Source organism: Archocentrus centrarchus, chromosome 19 (genome assembly GCF_007364275.1).
Source record: "Archocentrus centrarchus isolate MPI-CPG fArcCen1 chromosome 19, fArcCen1, whole genome shotgun sequence".
Taxonomy (NCBI): Eukaryota; Metazoa; Chordata; class Actinopteri; order Cichliformes; family Cichlidae; genus Archocentrus; species Archocentrus centrarchus.
The window spans coordinates 11634040-11653074 of NC_044364.1; the positions used below are offsets into that span (position 1 = coordinate 11634040).

Here is a 19035-nt window from a genome sequence, read left to right on the forward strand (position 1 = left end):
GTTAAGAGAGTAGCTCCATCAGTCAGTTCACTTGTAGAGACACTCAAAAGGCTTCAGGAGTAATATTTCTAAAAAAAAAAAAAAAAGAATAAATTCTTCTTCTTTCAGCTGCATCCCTTTAGGGGTCACAACAACAGATTATCTGCCTGCACCATTCTCACACTATCTCTAGCATCCTTTTCTTTCACACCAACCCTCTGCATGACCTCCTTCACTACATCCATCAGTCTTCTCTGTGGTCTTCCTCTTTTTTCCCTTCCTGGCAGCTCCAGCTTCAACATCCAGTGTCCAGTACATCCACTACCCCTCCTCTGCACGTGTCCAAACCATCTCAGCCTTGTCTCTCAAACTTTGTCTCCAAACTGTTCAACCTGAGCCATCCCTCTGATGTACTGATTTCTAAACACATCCATCCTTGTCACTCCAAGTGAAGATTTTAGCATCCTCAGCTCAGCCTCCTGTCTTTTTGTCAGTGGCACCGTCTCCAAACTATACATCACAGCAGGACTGAAATCTTCAGTTTCACTCTTGGACTCCTGACACTTGTCTCCACTCACTGGACCTTGCCTGCACTCTCTTCTTCACCTCTGTTGTGCACTGTCCATTGCTTTGGATGGTTGACCCCAGGTAACAACGGGAGATTCAAAGGAAATAAACATGTGAAAATGAAAGCTGAAATTTTAAACTTGGAAATGTAATCTGCTTTAATAAGCAGGCATACACCAGAGCATTTCAAAAGCATGAACAGGCCTGAAAATAATCCAGTTCCTTGATAAAATTCAGTTTTAAAATCACTTAAATTAAGATAAAGTCCCCAAAGAATCACTAGATTTAAGATTCCATTGAGTGTGCTGCTAACAGTGAGGTGAATCTACTTAATTCACTTAGAAGAATCCTGAGAACACGTGGTGGATTTTTGAAACTTGCATTTGCAGCCTTGACTTGCTTCTTCAGCAAACCATAACCTTAGGCTCAGTGATATTCTCAAAGGGTTGTATGGTTTTCCATCAAACTGCTTATCCACATGGGGTTGCAGAGGAGTGGACCTTGGGGGGGTGGGTGGGGTTGCTTAGGCGAGATGTTGAGTATGTCCTAGAGTGTTAACAGTTGTTCTATAAACCAAAATCACAACAACAACAACAAAAAAAACCTTACATTTTAGAGATGCAGCATAAAAAAAACCACGACTCTAACAACACATCATATTATGATGATTATATAAGTGAGTTTATACTACAATTTAACGACAGCCTCCTATTAGTAGCTGATTCTCTCCAACTGGCTTTAAAGATGCTTTGTTCAGCAAACATCAGTGACAGACAGCACAAGTCATTTTTAATCTATTTTCCCACCACAGATATTCCTGGAGCTGGACACACACTGGCTGTAGATCTACTTATGACAAGACATACTGAGAGAAACAGGAAAGCACAGAACATCCCTAGAGAGGACAACGTATCCCTGCTCCTAAAAACTACTTTCATCCTCAGTAATGGGAAGAAGATATATTTATAAGCATCCATCTCTCAGCACAATAACCACTTAGCCCACACAGTTCATGTTAAAGCTTTTTAATGGTCACTTACAACTTAGCCCGACATCACTGCAGTTTAATAAAAGGACTCAGCAGGGTTCTAATTGGTAGACTCCACAAAGGCAAACGTAAAATGCTTCTGGCTACAGAGACTGTTTGATCCTTATGCCAGGTACATGTACGAGTGCTTTAACCAGCATAACAATATTTAGACACTTCCCTTTCCATTTGCGTTACACTTCGGTGATACTTTTGGCACAATCATTTTTAAAAGACTGGAGATACAAAAAGTGAATCATGGAAAGCATGAACAAAGATTAACAGGAAGTCTGGCAATTACTGCTAAATGCTGATGAGGATTTTTGGAGAATATTATAAAAGAAAGAGGGAAGCTTTTTGGAAAATAAAGTTGCAAAATCATTAGGCATAGTAACTGCAGAATGATTCTGATATGTGCAGAGATAGAAAAGCAAACTTTTGCTCTGATCAGAGAAATAACACTTTAAAATCTTAAATATTTTATAATATTTGTGTATAGCTTGTACTGAAAGGTGTTTGGGCCATGGGTCATGCACATGATAATAGGTAGGTTGGTATAGGCTCATTAATTATAGTACATAAAAACATTCAAGTTCATAGCTTTGTCTTGGGCTGAAGGTTGTTTTTGCTTCCTCTTCCCAACTCTCACTATTCCCTCTAAAACATTCACACACCCCTCCCCCCAAACCCCCCACCACCAACAGGCAGGTTTCTCACTTTGCTTCCATGGTAAATTTTCTTCTTTTTCCACTGTTAAAATTTCATCTTCTCCCTCTTTCCCTCCTACCCCCCCCCCCCCCCCCCCCCCCCCCCCCCAATCACTGCCCTGCTTCTGTCCCTCCTTCAAATAATCCTGTGTTCTTTGGCTCGCTTCATTAGCTGAGGCAATAAACACACAAGGCCACAGGATACCTCCAGAAAACTCCTCAACATGATTACTGCAGAGTCAGGCATAAATGCCACATGCAGGGGGCCTGTGCACTGTAAAGTCTGATTGCTTAGGGGTGTGTTTGTGTGCATGCGAGCACACCACAGCGTACCATAAACGTTTGCACGATTACGGCAATTAATTTGTGTGCATCCTGTGAAAATGTTAGTGTGCGCTATACTGCATATTATGACAACCTACTGACACTAGACAACGAAAGAAGCATGCTGTAGTTCTCTGGTTTAAATAGTATGTTAAATTTAGTGTCTCAAAATGCACACTCTATACTATGCAGCTTGTTGTAGTTGTCTGTTGTATATCAGCCAATAAAACAACAAGATACAGAAAATAGATGATTTATGATTCTGTGCATCCACGTATCGCTGCATGGTTTGTTAAAGGATGCACTCCTCCTCTAATTCTTTTATGATCCTGATGACAGCTTATTTCTCGGTGCTCAGTGTTGTCACAGTTTCTCTCTTGACCCTTCACTGGAGGAGCTTAGATGGTGTTTTTACAAGGGAACTGCTGGCAACTCCCCAATTTTCAATAGGCACATTATTAAAGCAGCTCTCCCTGGACTCCCTAACCCATAATTCTGCAACCACAAAGGATTCATAAAAACACTTTGGCAAAGTCAGAAACCACGCTGCAGCATGCACACGAGTGTAACTGCGTGTGTTTTTATGGCACGAGTGCATAAGCGCCCTCCACACGTGAGAAACTTTAGACAGTACTTGGTTCTGTTGTGGCTATCCACGAACAATAAAAAACCTCATCAAAATTATGCATGCACATATAACAATGCACATTTCAAAATTGCATCATAAAAATTTAACTTTTTTTTTTTTAATTACAGGCACACATGTGCCTGCACAGACACTCCTCCACTTGGGGCCTGATTTGAATTAAGCGGCGTAAATGCTTAAAACTTTTTCTCCACCTAACTCGTAATGATTATATCTGAAGCGCCATTACTGAAATTATGACCATTCGATCTTGTGTAATTTAGTGATGGCACTGTGTAGTCAAGGTGCGGAGTTTCAGTCTCCGTGTGTTTTTACAGGAAAAAGGAGGAATAAGATAACAAAAAACTAACAGGAAAGCATGTGTAATGCTGCTGATTCTCAGTCCCCACAAAGTATGTGCACCTCTAAGGCTGGAAAGCATGGCTTATTCATTGTTTATCTGCTGAAACTATTGCCAGCTACTTGCAAATACACTCTTGATTTTCTCTGCAAAGGTTGCTAAAGTTGAACAGTTCCTTTGACAAGTTTTCATGTGTGCAAAACCCTCTCTTGCTTGGAAACTTGATAAAGAAGAAAAAAAAAAACAGCAGCATGTCCTGGCTCTCCGTCTGCTCTCAGTCTCTTTTCCTCCATCTTCCACCACTTTCTAACTTTCTCACCATGTCTTGCTCACTCACCCTCTCTCCAATTTCCATGCCTGTAACTTTAACACAGATGCCAATCCTGCTCAGGCCATTTAAACTCACACACGCGTGCGCACACACGCACACACACACACACACACACACACACACACACACACACACAGAAGGCTCAGTCATTCGGTCTGTCAGTAATAAGGGGAGCAGAACCAACAGAGAATAAATCATTTTTCCGCAGTAGGGGCCTAACCTGAACAAAAGAGCCAGTGTGTGCACAATTTGGTGTGTGTCAGAATATGTCTCTGTTAGTCTATTTACATATTCCTTGAACAAATTATTCATCTTTCACGTATTACAGGCAGAAATTTCAATGCAAGCAGAAGAAACCAAAACCCCAAAACTATTTTTCTCCAGTGAAACAATCAATCACAAACACTCTTGTGCCATGACAGATATTAAGTACTTGATTTTTTTTTTTATTCTGGTAGCTGAGTTTAAAAAGCAAACCACATATAAACCCAAGGAGCAGAGATGAACCAGTATTGGGACAGTGGATCAATAACAAAATGTAGTGGACTTGAATAAGATATAGCTTTGCTATGTGGTCTCTGCTCTGTGCGTGTGGGGAGCTGATCAGACCCAGCCTTGTGAACAGGCAGCATTGCAGAGAACGGACAAGAACAGACAGGCAAAAATTGCTCAGGGTTTTGGGTGGCCTTGTTGGTCCAGTTAATTAGCTTGCCTATCTGACAATAATATATTGGACACAAATATATCATGCTTTGCTACTAGAGACTGAACAGCATATTTCCTGAACTCATAAAAAATAAATCTTAATAACCCTAGGCTTAGAGCAATTATTTTTAAAAAATGGCTGCTAGTAATGCTGCAGCTGAAATCCTTTTAGGGTGCACTGATACAGTTATCTCTTAATGGAAGCAGCTTAACAGTAGCATGGGTGTGAAAGATAAACAACCCATGACAGGATAAATGCAGCTCACTACAGCACATGTCTTCTTCTATTATCTGTATGTATTCACTCTCTTACCTGATGCAGCTTAACTGCAGCAAAGCGAAGCATCTCTTTGCAGCTTCTGAAGTCTTCTCCCACACCACGCTTTATGTTAGGCCATAGATCTTTCTTAGTGGAAGTCCAACATCTGTGATCAACAACCACAGTCCAGACATCTTCTGAGATGCGTCCTGATGGCAGTGTTCTGACAATCGCTCTGGTGCCAGTGCACACTGACTTGGTCACCTTATGGAAAGAAGTATTTCAGCCTCTTGTATTCAGTTAAGCATACTTTATATATATATATATATATATATATATATATATATATATATATATATATATATATATATATATATATATATATATATATATATATATATATATATATATATATATATATATATATCAGAACATATCAAATAAATCTGTTACTCAATTAAAATAATTACCTTCTGATTATTCCTCAAGAACCGCCTCACCAGGACAGTTGAGCGCTCTTTACGGTTCCGAATAAACTCTGAATTATCAGAGTGCACCTCTACATCCCCCTCATCACTGCTGCTCTCCTGGCTGCACCTCCTCGTCTCTTCTGCACGTGACCTCTCATCATCGCCAGTGTCTGATGCCATGGTTTCAAGAGAAGCCTGTTGAAGGAAAAGTTTCTCCAAATGGCATTTGTTAACCCGGGGCTTTCTGTTGAGGCCCTCTAAACTCGAGTACCCATCTTTGAGGCGGTGTTGATGGAAGTGGCCATTTTGGTGACACTCACGGTGGATGAGGAGAGGAGAACTAGATGGAGATGATGTCAAAGAGCTTGGTTCGCTCGAGGAACTGCCCCGAGATGAGAGGTAGGGCGAAGTCTAAAAGACAAAACATGAGAACAAACAGAGCTGTGTCTACAGTGAGCTATCTCATGTAGTAAATCGTTACTTTACAGGGTAGTGAGGGTTGCTTTACTTATCTTGTGCTACAAAACAGGGTTAGCACCATTTGCTTAATTACCTTGTGGAAAGCCAGCATAGACACAGGTAGGCTGCCACGCCGGATGTGTCTGTATTTGGGGCAAGAAGCCCTGGAGCTGAGGCAAGGACTGTGAACAGGACTGGAGCCGGGGCTTGGACTGGATCTAGCACTGCGGCAACTGTAGGTGTTTGCATTTGTGTAACGGCTAGACTGGGTACAGAAGTAGTGGGTGCTGGCAGATCTGTTAGTGCCTGCATCCACGCTGCCTCCAGTGGTGTCCAGCTGGCACAGAGATTCCTCTGAACTTTTCCTAAGTACTGGAGTCATTCCTTCAATTTTCTTGCCAGTGGACAGCTCTGGATAAGGTTTCTCCTTATTGCTTATGATCGCTGAGCTGTAATCGTGCCACTCATATTCTTTGCCCAAAACAGTGCCTTTCCCACTGTCACACGATGACTTCCTACATAAGAGGAGTTTTGAATGACACATTTGGTCAGAGTCTTGCCACATTTCCTGGCCATTATTTGCATGTTTGGCTTCTCTGCTTGGTCTGCTCCCAGTGGACAGAGGTGACGCAGACTTTGCCAGTACTGCGGGCCCAGCCTGTGTCTGGGTTCCTTCAGTGGCCATCGCGTCTGCCTGTGGTGTCTTCCTTTGTCCTTTGTCTCCCTGCGGCTTGGAAAAAGAAGAAGCACTTTACTGATGATGACAGAATGTAGCAGAAATGCTGAAGTTGGTTTTGATTTAGGGTTTTTTTTTTTTTTTTCGCCTCTTTTTTGTCTGAAAGTGGCTGCACTGCTGTTAGAGCTGTAAGAATAAAAGGATTTGACAGAAAATTCAGCGGCAACTATTGTGATAGATGAAAAACAGAAATGGTAAACCAAGTATCTTTGCATTTTGAACTCTTTAAAGATAAAAAAAAGACATCTGAAGACTTTGCCTACACTACTAGTCAGTATTTCCTGAAATTTTGTAGATAGCAGTTCCAATGTAATTTGTGACTCAGTAAGTCACTGAGTAAGCAAGAGGAAATGAAATCTGCTGTGGCAATAAGACTTAAATTATGCAAAGTTATGGCATTCTCATGTTTACCAACTCAGCTGCTTTAGATAAGCAGTATTACAGAGTCCAGATGCCTCTGAATGGAGACAAATAGGCTGTAATTTGGCCTCAATAACCTGTTTATTTACATAATGTTTATATTGCATCAATTATATCACCATTAATATTTAATCACAAAGATCAATTTTATTATAAAGTCTGTGATACAGTAAGCCTACACAATGTTTCTCATTCAGTTTTTATGTTCCACCATGGTTACAGGCCTTTGCCGCAGCAAATGATAACTTCAGCTTCTAGTGACCTCTCGAGTGACTAAGACAACACATCCGTACTGAGTGTGCTCTGTGTACGCGTGTTGTGGAAACAGAAGCTTGTGCAGCTGTACAAACCAGCAGATAGAGAACCCAGCAGATAGGTGACCCTGGGGGGACTCAGGAATTTCCCTGATAGTACGGTTGCCGCCACAGCTTACAAGGCCATGCGTGTCCCTGTGGGTGCTGGGTCTGTCTGAACCTGGATGTGGATCTGCAGCATACCTAACCAGTTTCAGGCCCTGAGATTGAGAAACAAAGAGAACACAGACACACCAGCTATTATTTCAAGGGTTTCGATTTTCAACTTTCATGCCATTAAAAAACAAATACTAACAAAGGACATGGAGTCAAAACTAAACTGAAAAACATAAAAAAAAAAAAAAAGACAGGGCCGTGTTTGCCACTGTGTAGCATCCTCTCTTTTTTTTAACGACAGTCTGTAAACATCTGGGAGCTCAGGAGACCAGTTGCTGGAATTTGTGGGAGACAGTGATTTCTGGAAGTGTTCCTGAACTCATGCAGTGATTTCCATGACAGAAACATGCCTGTTTTTAATGCAGAGCTGCCTGAGGGCCCGAAGACCACGGGCATCCAGTACTAATTTTTGGCCTTGTCCTTCACGCACAGAGATTTCTCCAGATTCTGCACTGTAGACAATGACATATTCAAAATCCTCACAATTTTACATCAAGGAACATTATTTTGAAATTGTGGTGAACAATTCTACCAATGTTTACTTCTGAGAAACTTTGACTCTCTAATATGCTTGACTTATACCCAATCATGTTATCAATCTGTTGCCAATTAACCTAATTAGTTGCAAAATGTTCCTCCAGCTGTTTCTTCTTAGCACAGCTTACATTTCCAGCCTTTTGTTGCTCCCATCCCAACTTTTCTGAGTGATAATGATCCCACCAAATTCAAAATGAGCTAGTATCTCTCATGAAATCGCAAAATGTCTCACTTGGAACATTTTATGTTTTCAATGTTCTATTGATCTGTTGTTTTTATTTACATTTTACACAGAGTCCCAACTTTTTTTGAAACTGGGGCTGTACAAAGAGCATGAACTGTAGAGCAAAGATGCACAAGACACATTTTATACTCATCAACCTGGCTGCAGCAATGGCAATAAAACAATACGGCTTCATCTCCTAAGGTGTAGCACTTGCATTATGTGCATGGTATAGTTCAATTATTAAATTTGCTTGGAGATCATCAGAAGAGGAAAAAAAAAAAAACCTCCCCCTAACATTTCTTGTCCTCAAACACAGAAACATGTTTCACCAGGCAAAAGGTTTCTACTTGCTGCTATCACAGCTCGTTTAGGTTGATATACAAATGCAATACAGTTGCCTTTGAATAATGGCACATTATTTTTTTTTTTTAAAGTCAGCATGCATGATAAAGCTATGCTCATGAATATTTTATGGCAAGCATTGATCACAAAACATTTTATAACATAGCACGCCTCTAGGATGTCTCTAAAAGGACATTAATAAAAAAACAAAAAACAAAGTGAAAGTGAGAAAATTTATGAAATATGTCGTTAACAGATACATTCAACCAAAACATGTACACATACTAATTGTGTGGTGTCTGGTATCGTCACGGTGGCCAGCAATGAATAAATCCAAAAAAATAGCGTCCAAAGCCTTATAATTAGAGTGACCACAGCCCTTTATTCCCTGCCAAAATGTGTGGGCCTCACCAGGAATGTGGGACTGACCCAGAGAGGGTGGACCAGCTAAACATTTTTTTTGTGCGTGTGTATGCGCGCGCGCATGTAGGAGCGAAAGAAGAATAAAGGCACAGACACACATCGAGGTGAATGCATCCATGTCTGCAAAGACTTTTCAAGGCTCAGTGCTACTTTCACTCAGACAGAACTTCAACTAAAGGGATAAAAAAAGGACAAATGCTCCATTAATAACCTGCAGTGATATCCAACCTCCAAACAACATCTGATTTGCAGCTTAGCTGTGCCTTTTTTTGATCAGATTGATTTGATAACTGAAAACAAGCAATCTTATAACCTTTACCAAAAAAAAAGCCACACTTACAATCAGCACTGCTTGATTACAAATGTTACAAATCTTAACTGAACAATGTAAATATTGTGCTTATTGCACAAATTTGAATTTCAGCATTACATCTTTTTAACTTAAACTGCAACACGTGGAAGCGAGCTCACCTCACTGGCGTAATGTCTGCCTAGAAAAAGCCTCAGGTGCTGCATGTTCAAGCTAATCAAAATAAAGTCACCATGCAAGTTGTTACTGCAGTAGGTAACTTTTTTTCATTACTCTGTCAAAACCAGTGGAAAGAGCCCACTACAATCTGCAACAACAAGAACCTCACCTGTGTCACAGTTAACTAACAGGTTTAACCAGAAATATCAAAAGTTGACAAAATGTGCAACATTACACACATGCGATGAGTAGTTTCTGCAACAGTGTTCACTGTGTAATGTGGTCACTCCTGTTAGATATGAAATCAAACCAAATGTGTGCCACTTGCTATAACTCAAATGCTATAACCTGTGTGTACATGCTCGTATTCACAACCACCCCAAAGCACTAAACAAGTTTGGCGTGTATGATGTTATGAACACCTGCTATTGGGCTCGGGCGTGGTTTAACAGTCAGCACAGACAAGCCATGACTAAAAACTGTAAATCAAAATAAGAAATAAGAAAGACATGCAAAACACTGGTTCTGTAAACATAAACCATGTGTTCATCACCTGCTGTTTTATAGTATGTACAAACTGTCCCATTGAGGCACATGTTCGTGCATGAACCTCTCAAATTATGGGTCAGGAGGGCAGTGCTAGGATAACACTTGGGTTACTCAAGGCAAAAACCTTTACAGTGTAGCTTTAAATCCTGAAGCCAAGCACTAAGAAGCATGATGGACAGCTGTTCTTGCCATCAAATCACTCTGAAATTAGCAACAGGATAGCATTTCCACATTACTTAAAATGGATTTGTGTGTGAACAAAGTGAGATTTGGCATAACAGAGCTACAAATGTTCATTTAGGGTCTTTCCTCATGACTACATTTAACTCTTATCCCTTATAGAAATACCATAAAAAGTTAATGACAACTAAAGAGCAGCTGTTTTCAAAAGGTGAGATTTACGTGGTAGAAACGGCTATTAAACAAAGCTCTGCAGAAAGTAAAGCTATAAAAACAACCATGAATACACACACACACACACACACACACACACACACACACACACACACACACAGTTCAAAGTAGCTCTTGTTATCAACTGAACTGTGACCCTGGCTGGGAAAGTAAATGGCTCTTCCCGGCTAAATCTCAGCCCACGGCTAAAAACACAGACTGAAACACACACACAAGCACACACCCACACGCTGGAAATTAGGTCACATATAGTGACGAGTGCACTGACCAAGAAAACAATCACTTCTACTTCACTTGTTATATTATTAAAATACTCTCCCACAATCCTCATGCCAAGCTTCTCTTTCAATAATATTCCTCTTTCTAAGATTAAAGCATTTGACTGTAATTATAATGTGGCGATACTTACATTTAAAGGTAGATTTGTGACTCTAGAGGACTTCTGAATTCTAACTCTCCAGATTTTCCAGGTGATTCAGGATTCCCGCTTGTTATCTTTTTAAGAGAGAGTGAGAAACAGAGAGACACGATCAGTGAAAGATAGCAAGTGTATGTGTGTGTGTGTGTGTGTGTGTGTGTGTGTGCGCATTAAAGAGAGCAAGAGTGTAACAACAAATGACATGAGGGATGGCCTTTCAACACCAAGTTCAGCAGCCAATCAAAATGTTTTCTCGACTTTGAGCGTGGTTCTCCGACATTCACAGTAAGATTTACTTTGACATCCATGTGACTGACAAAACATATAAGCTGGCAGCAGCACATGGCTTCCTAACTGTGATATATTTGTGAAAGTCTTCTTTTCTAATGGGATACTGCACTATGTTAGTGTTTTTTTAAAGCTGCATTTTTACATCAATGATTATCATTTCTCAACACTACAGTAAAAGTGTGACATGTTAAGAAGTATACTTATACAATCCCCAATACCAATATGTTCATAGTCAATATATTAATGAATATTGTGTTCTATTATAAAATATATCATATTATATTCATTAAAACATTATTTATTCCAGAAACTAAGACTAAATATTCACAGTTTTAGAAATAATGGAAAAATAACAAATTAATAAGTTAAATAAGTTCACAAACACATGTATTCTGTTTTTGTAAGCTTGCATTTTTTTTTTCAATAGGACCATGGGAAAACTCATGAACATCAACCACACCGATATAAAGGCTAGAAGTCGGCATATCTTCTACCTTCTATATGCAAGTACATCCAATAAGATCCAGTATTTCCCATGCTGCAATAAAGTGCACCACATGGTGATGAAAGCAAAAGGGTATGATGTCAGCACCTCTAAAAGTCATAAAAAATCTGGATATAATCATAGTCAGATGGTTAACAAAGAACTGAGTATGTGTTTTTATGTGTGTTAGTTGTTCCCTTATTTATCTCGACAGTTTGGTTTACAAAGTAGAGTGCAGAACATAGTGAGTATTTGTCAAAAATATTGTCATGCATTGCTGTTTTTTGTTTTTTGCTGTTGTTGTTATTGTTTTGTTTTTTTTAATCAAATCAACTTAAAATTAAAAATGCAGCAAACAGGAAAAGATCTAAAAATTACAATCTGGCAGAGTTTCACAGTTACGCGAGACTTGTAGATATCTGGCAGCTGGATTTTTCCAAGCCTCTTGGACAACAGTTCTTTTGGGAATTTAGTCTCTTCTTCTGTATCTTTGTGTAATCCCAGATGGACTCAATCATGTTGACATCAGTGTTCTGTTTTGGCCATAACATTTATCACAGGACTCCTTCTTTTTCCTGTGACTGAAACAGTTCTTTATTACTCTAAATCTAAACATCTGCTAGATGTACAGTACATCACAGTACTGTGGACAACAACAAAAAAATTGGCATACAGAATGTGAAGTGGAAGTAAACTGTGACTTATTTAGACTATCAATAATAATTAATTTGGTTTCATGTGGTACAAAAACGCCTTTCCACATGTATGAAGTTTAAAATTTTATGTCAAGTTAAAGTATTACCATTTTAAGGGCACTTAGTGTCATGAAGTTGTAACTTGAAGGTTGTTTGTGGTTTTCACAGTAAAAAAGCTAACTTTTTGCTACTCGGATTTTCACACTTTGATACAGGCAGTGCACAGGTTGGTCAGTCTGGTCTTACAGTCTAGAGTGACTGCTCGATCTATCAGTAGCTGGTGCTTTGCTCCTCTGGTATTTCTGCCAAGTCCTTTCTGGGCCCTGCTCATATATTGAGCCATGTACCTGCTCACTGCTGAGAGGAGCTTCCGTGATGTGCTGAGGCAGGTTATTAGGCGGTAGTTGGATGGGGTTGGGCCCTTACGGGGATCCTTGGGGATCAGGACTGTCTGGCCTTCAGTTAGCCATTCCGGGTGCGTCTCATCCATTAGCAGCTGGTTCATTTGTGCTGCCAGGCGCTCATGGAGAACCTGATTAACAACCCCCTCTGCTACTTAACTGACCAGATCAATATCCCATTAGTTTAATTGACTTGATGCTATATTCTGATTGAAAAGTGTTCCTTTAAGTTTTTGAGCAGTGTATAGGTAGATGGGGTGAGAGAAATACGATCAGAAAAAAAGCTGGCTTTAACAGTGCGTGGCCTTAAAGGCAGATACTGGCACTGGATGATTCTGAACTGCAAGTTATGCAAAGATACTCTAGCAGAGTCCAAGAGTAAAAGTGCAATTAAACCTTATAAAGTTTCATGTTACTTCCATGTCTTTTCAAACTCAAAACATATGTAATGAAAACAGAAGTAGCTAGGCACCTAAGATCAGTATCACCAATTTAATATAAAATCAAATGTGAAATATGGTCACAGTCTTCCTTTATGTACCTGAGTTACTGTTGATTAACTGCATCTGACATTTCAAAGCTACAAGTTTTTTTTTTCTTCCCAAAATTAAAATCCACCTGCAAAAATTGTGCATTTGAACATGAATGCCCCTTTTACATAACAACCTTTTGTTTTATAGATCAATCAAAAGGAGCAACAATTTGGCTTAATGAGTTTGTCTCAGGAGGTAGAACAGCCCTTTAATCTCTGGCCTAAATCACTCTGTGAATCCCCTCAATAGGGGGCCTTCAATCTTGCATAAAAGCCTTTTTTTTCCCCCCTCATTTTCATTCATGAGGGATTATTTCACAACTCATCAAAACGATGACTCACAGCCTGGTATGTGATTAGATCCACCCTTACATGGAGCACAGGAATGCAAATCCAATCAGTGAGGTACTGTAGACGGTAACAGTGTGGTTACTGATTAAAAAAAAAACTCTTTACACTTAATATGTTCAATTACTTTTAGGCTAACTTTAATAGTGCTTAGTCATTGGGAAAAGGACAGTAAAAGACAGAGTAAATGGCACTGAAGAAATACAAACAGAAAGCGAGGGCTCTATTCAAACTGACCTGAAATTCCACTTATCCTCCTGAGCCTCTAAAATGCTTCACTAAATACTTCACGCTGAGGTTTAACATTGGATCTTTGGCATTCCACCGGCACAAAGAGCAGGCCAAAGAGAGAAGGAATCCCCTTCTCTGTTGTGCAGGGGTCACAGAAGGAAAAAAAAAAAAAAAAAAAAGGATGTCATGAGAGTACAAAAGGACAATGCTCCTACTGGCGTCACCCAACTGTACGCAGTGAAAATGCAGGCTTCAAGCAGATTATTTCTTTAGTCACAAATACTTCACTGATGCCAAGAGCACAAGGAAAGACTGCAAAGAAAAAGATATTTTGGAAACACAATCAAGCAGGGTAAAAACAACTCTAAAAAAAGAAAGAAACAATGGAACCACCAAAAACTTTTTTTTTAATTACCCATATTTTTTGATAAATATGTGTGCATTTATTACTTTGGAAGAGCTTAAACATACTTAGAGAAAAACTACTTTAAACTATATAACTTCAACTAGATGTTCAGTATTGTGGAACTGTACTGACAAACTATGCCATACAGCCAAGCGCAAGATCCAGTAACAGAAACTCCTCCACAGTTTGCACTCTTTCAGACAAAGAACACCCCCTCTCTTCCAGGGGGGGGGGGGGCTGGAGGAGAAAAGATGCATCATATGACTACAATGACTACAATAGAATCACATTCCTTAAATTGCATTCCTTAAAGTTTTCACAGTTGGAAAACGAAAGAAGAAAAGGGTCGGTGTTGCTGGGAAGATTGAACAACGTGTTTCACAACGAAATGAAAACCACCTCAGACAAAAACGAAACTCTTTCTATTTACAACGTATGCAAGACATCTTTGTTTTTGTTTTTTTCCCCATTTTTGGGCAGAAAAATATTAACTTTAAAGAACAAAACAAAAAAAAGACAAAAATTATGGTGGTCCTGGTTCCACCCCAAAAAAGCAGAGATGCCACATTAATGTGTTGCAACCCTGCTAATGCCTCACCCCGATCAAAACAAAAATCTTCACAAATCAGCAGATCAAACAATGCAACTAAAGTTCAACAATTACACAATTTAATCTTAAAAAAATGTGAAGAGATGGAACTGACCCATACCTGAAAGGCAGAGCTCGGCCAAATTTGGCTGGACCTGGACAATAAACTGCAGTTTATCCATAATCAGAGTAACAGGGCGGCTTTTCCACAAATGCATAAAGGCGTGTATTAAAAATCATTCAAATTAACTATTGTTAACATTTGGGACACAAAATGAGTCACAAGGCAGATTCTGGTGTGTCTCCATATAACAGGAGCACTGGTTATGGTCATGTTAGTCATGGTCACATTAATGAGCCACAGTGGAAAAGTTTCTGATTCATCTGAGCAGGGAACCTACCCATGCCTAATATGTCACGAACAATCAAAGCCAAAAACTGAAATTTTTTTTGGATTCTTCAAGATTTTACCAAAATCATCAACCAGATCAGCTTATAAACAAGCAAAGAAGTGCATGAGAAACAGGAATATGATGGATTAAAGTGTGAGGGAAAACGTGCTGTCAAGTTGACCTAACTAGCACCCCAAAAGTGAAAAGAAAAAAAAAATAAGATAATATCACTTTGCAATCTTTTGCAGGTTACCTTTAATTTTACAGCAGCTCCATGTGTCAGTAAGCAAGTGGTTGGTTTCATGGAGAATGGTGCTGCAAACAGAACAGGCTTTTCATGCAAAGGATCTGGAGAACATATGGCTTTGATTAGAGGGCAGGGCAGAAAGAGACAGAGACGCCAGTGGAAACTGCACAGAAAGAGAAAGAAGTGCTCTGTGTGTGTGTGTGTGTCCGCACATGTATGTACAACAGTTAGAGGTTGTACAGGCAGACTCCAACATGGATGAGCCCTTGCACACTAGTGTATATGAGTGAGCGTGTGCTTGTTAACAAAGGTACAATAGAAGGAGGAGGAGACTACTTTGTAGGTGTAGCGGTGTGTGTGTGTGTGTGTGTGTGTGTGTGTGTGTGTGTGTGTGTGTATCAGCAGTGTATCAGCAGCAACAGAAAGAGTATCGTGGTGGCATGACAAATCTAAACCATTGCCATACGGCCTGCTGCCTATGGTATGAAACTTTCACTGTAACCTTGTGTTCTCCATATAACAACATGCTTGCTAATTAAAATCAAATGATGAACATCTGTAAAATCTGTAATGAGCATTTTTTTTTTTTCTTTTTAAAACACATTCAATTTTTGGGAATAGCCCAGTAATTGTGTGAGAAAACATATGCTTTAGCTACAGCAGCAGTCAGGATGTTAATAAAGTATTTATTCTGGGCAGATAATTAATCAGCCAATTCACAGTTTTTGTCCAGACAAGCCCACGTCAAGGTAAGTTCATACCTGACACCCATCTGAGCTGTAAGAAAACTGGATTTAGCACTCAAACCTGTTCCTTAGGATCTGATTTATCGGGATCATACATAAAATAATTGCTTGTGTTGTTCATACATGCAGTCTTTGCTATACAAGAGAGAATACATTACCTGTGTGTACCTTAACATGAAAACTAACAATAATTATCGAATGAAGAGATTTTTTTAAGCAGTGTTTACAAATCTTCAGCCCTACAGTTGGACTCGACATTTTGAGGACTGTGAGCCATCATCCAGTGGCCCAACCCTACTGGCACACACCAAGCATTATTAGTCCAGTACGGCATTTGGGAGCTTGGCGTAATGACACATGAAACTGGAGTCTGTCCACCAGGCAAAGGAGCAGCTATCTGAATCAGATATTGGTCTTATTCTGATTCAGACACTGAGATCAGACATCAGTGACAATGAGCCAATCTATGGGGGGAATCAATTTAATACAATTCTGTGTTTAATATGCAAGTGGTACACTGGCTGCTAGCAGGGAAAAGCACACATCTGCTATGCCAACAGTTTTTGTCTATATTAAAAGCGCAACAACTGACCAGCCAGGGACCGGAATTAGCTGACTTTTCAGCATCCTTGGCCCGAACAGGTGACCAGCTGGTCAGCCTCAGGTACGTCCTGTTACGAGCTAGTCTACTTCATGCGGCATGCACATGCAATACACACTGGCCACACCTGTTAGTGTGCATTTCACTGAAAAAGAATGATATGCCAGCAAAATATCAGCAAGCAAAGTGCGTGCAAGTAACTTAGCAATATTAAAGGGGTTTTTTTGTGATTTTTTTTCTAAAAGGCAAATATTTTAGCATTGCTGTTAGACCAAGGATACACAAAAACAGGGAACTAATGTGCAGCATAAGTTGCAAAAGGGGGTGGGGGAGTGGGGCACCCCTTTTTTTGAGAACTCAATTCTTCATGGCATGAATTCGGGGAGGTGCCAGGAACATTCCTCTGAGATTTTGTGTGCAATCCATTAAGAAGCAGCTAAACAGGTGCACCTTCTGATGATGACATGATGATGAACACAAGGACTTTTTTGGGCGAATCAGGTTAAGGTATTTTTCCAGTTGTCCTTTCTCACATGTAGCAAAGCAGTAAATAGTTTGCACCACCGCACCACGTGGTTTAGGTGAGGAAGCTACTCGGAAGCGAGTATGCAGGACACATGATGCCAACTCTCTGGCGGTCAATGCACCAGATAAGCTATTTGCGCATCTGTGCAATCTGACAAACTGAATTTGTACCAGCAGGCTGGAAGGTTAAAGACCAGCTAATGTCGGGTTTGACTGAGCCAGCCTCTCGTCTTCTACCACACACCTCTATACTTACTTCCTCAATACATGCTTGAGTTTATGGGCTTTTTCAAAACAAGTCCAACCAGACCATCCCTGTCTGCTGCACATTTCTATCTCATGACATCCTGTTCTCCAACTGCAGTCACGTGTCATAATGTCGAAACACACATACTGGATGGAAGTTAAATAAACATACAAAGCAAACAAACAAACAAATATTAATGTGGGAAGAGTTGAAAGTTTTGTTAGTGAAATAAACCATCCGCTCACGAACGCTGTAATGTTCAGTTCTGTAAAATCCATTTAGTTCGACTTTATGGTCATTTTAGAGCTTGCAGTTTGTGGTGCTGCTGAAATATGTTTATATTACTCTGTCTACCCCATTCATAAAAAAATAAATAAATAAATATATCTTTTTTTATAAACAAACTAACGAACTACTGTTAACAAATACACTGCAAACTGAGGAAAAAGTGCATATCTCACTGTTTACGTGTCTCCTGCCTTTATGATCACATCCATTCACATTTCCATGAAAATCATATTCATTTGCTGACTTAAAGGCAACGCTTGCAACAACATTACATACAACTGAGGCAAAAGTCGCTACTGCCCGGGGGATGCCCTGTGAGGGACTCTCCCCGCGTAAACAGTGACCTCACCTGTCAAACTCAAAAATAACACGCGCGCGAGGACACGAGTGAAAGTGCAAAAAAATGTCTAAATAAAAAGACTTTACACAGAAATAAGACATCCACACACAGCACTGCAGATTAAAGCACACGTGTTGTTTCTGCTCGTAAGGCTCCATTTTTTAATAGATAACTGAAACAGCGGCACGCTGACAACCGCATATCACCTACATTCATTTTCAGCACCCCGGACGCACACACACACAAAAAAAAGCAACAGTTTTATGCAGCAGGCTGATTTGGTTACATGCTGAGCTCCTGGACAACAGTTTGGGAACCACAGATGCTACCAGCAACTTTACAAACAAACAAACCGCTCTCTCTAGCAAAACACTCACGAAAGCTTATCTAAACTCAAAGTGCGGTGGCCGTTTGACTCTGAGGGTACTGCGGCACAAACTCACCCGCCAGAGGCGTCAGAGCCGCTCAGCATTCACTTAAACGCCGCATGAAGAGAAGTACAGAACACTTTCTGCAAAGTTCTCGGTGACTGACCCGCTTCACAACTCTCGCTGAGACAGTTGATGGAGCAGCTAGTCTGAAAGCGCTCCCGTGATGCATTCAGGGGCCCTCGGAATACTGCCTTCAAATGCATCAATAACACTCGTTTTTTTTCCCCCTGTGTTCTCAAATCAACCTTCATGTTTAGTTTAGTGGGCAGTCGTTCGTAATTTTACTACAAATTACTTATTATGCAATGTTTTAGCTGTGAAGTTGATGCAAAAGTCCAAATTTCGATGCAGCAGTTCATTCTTATCCTTACTGGGGGATATGACTGTGAGACCTCTGCGTGAATCACAATTTATGCAGTCTAT

The 19035-nt window shown here is 40.0% G+C and overlaps 1 protein-coding gene across 1 annotated transcript in view; it reads right to left on the minus strand.

Moving 5' to 3' along the window:
• plce1 (phospholipase C, epsilon 1) overlaps nucleotides 1-18745 on the minus strand; it is a 77438-nt gene extending 58693 nt beyond the window's left edge. The window contains 6 exon segments of the mRNA XM_030755349.1: nucleotides 4940-5149; nucleotides 5356-5766; nucleotides 5909-6544; nucleotides 7321-7484; nucleotides 10810-10895; nucleotides 18625-18745. Coding sequence (XP_030611209.1) covers nucleotides 4940-5149; nucleotides 5356-5766; nucleotides 5909-6499 — 1212 coding nt within the window. The 5' untranslated portion in view covers nucleotides 6500-6544; nucleotides 7321-7484; nucleotides 10810-10895; nucleotides 18625-18745.
• Between the last annotated feature and the right edge of the window lie 290 nt (nucleotides 18746-19035).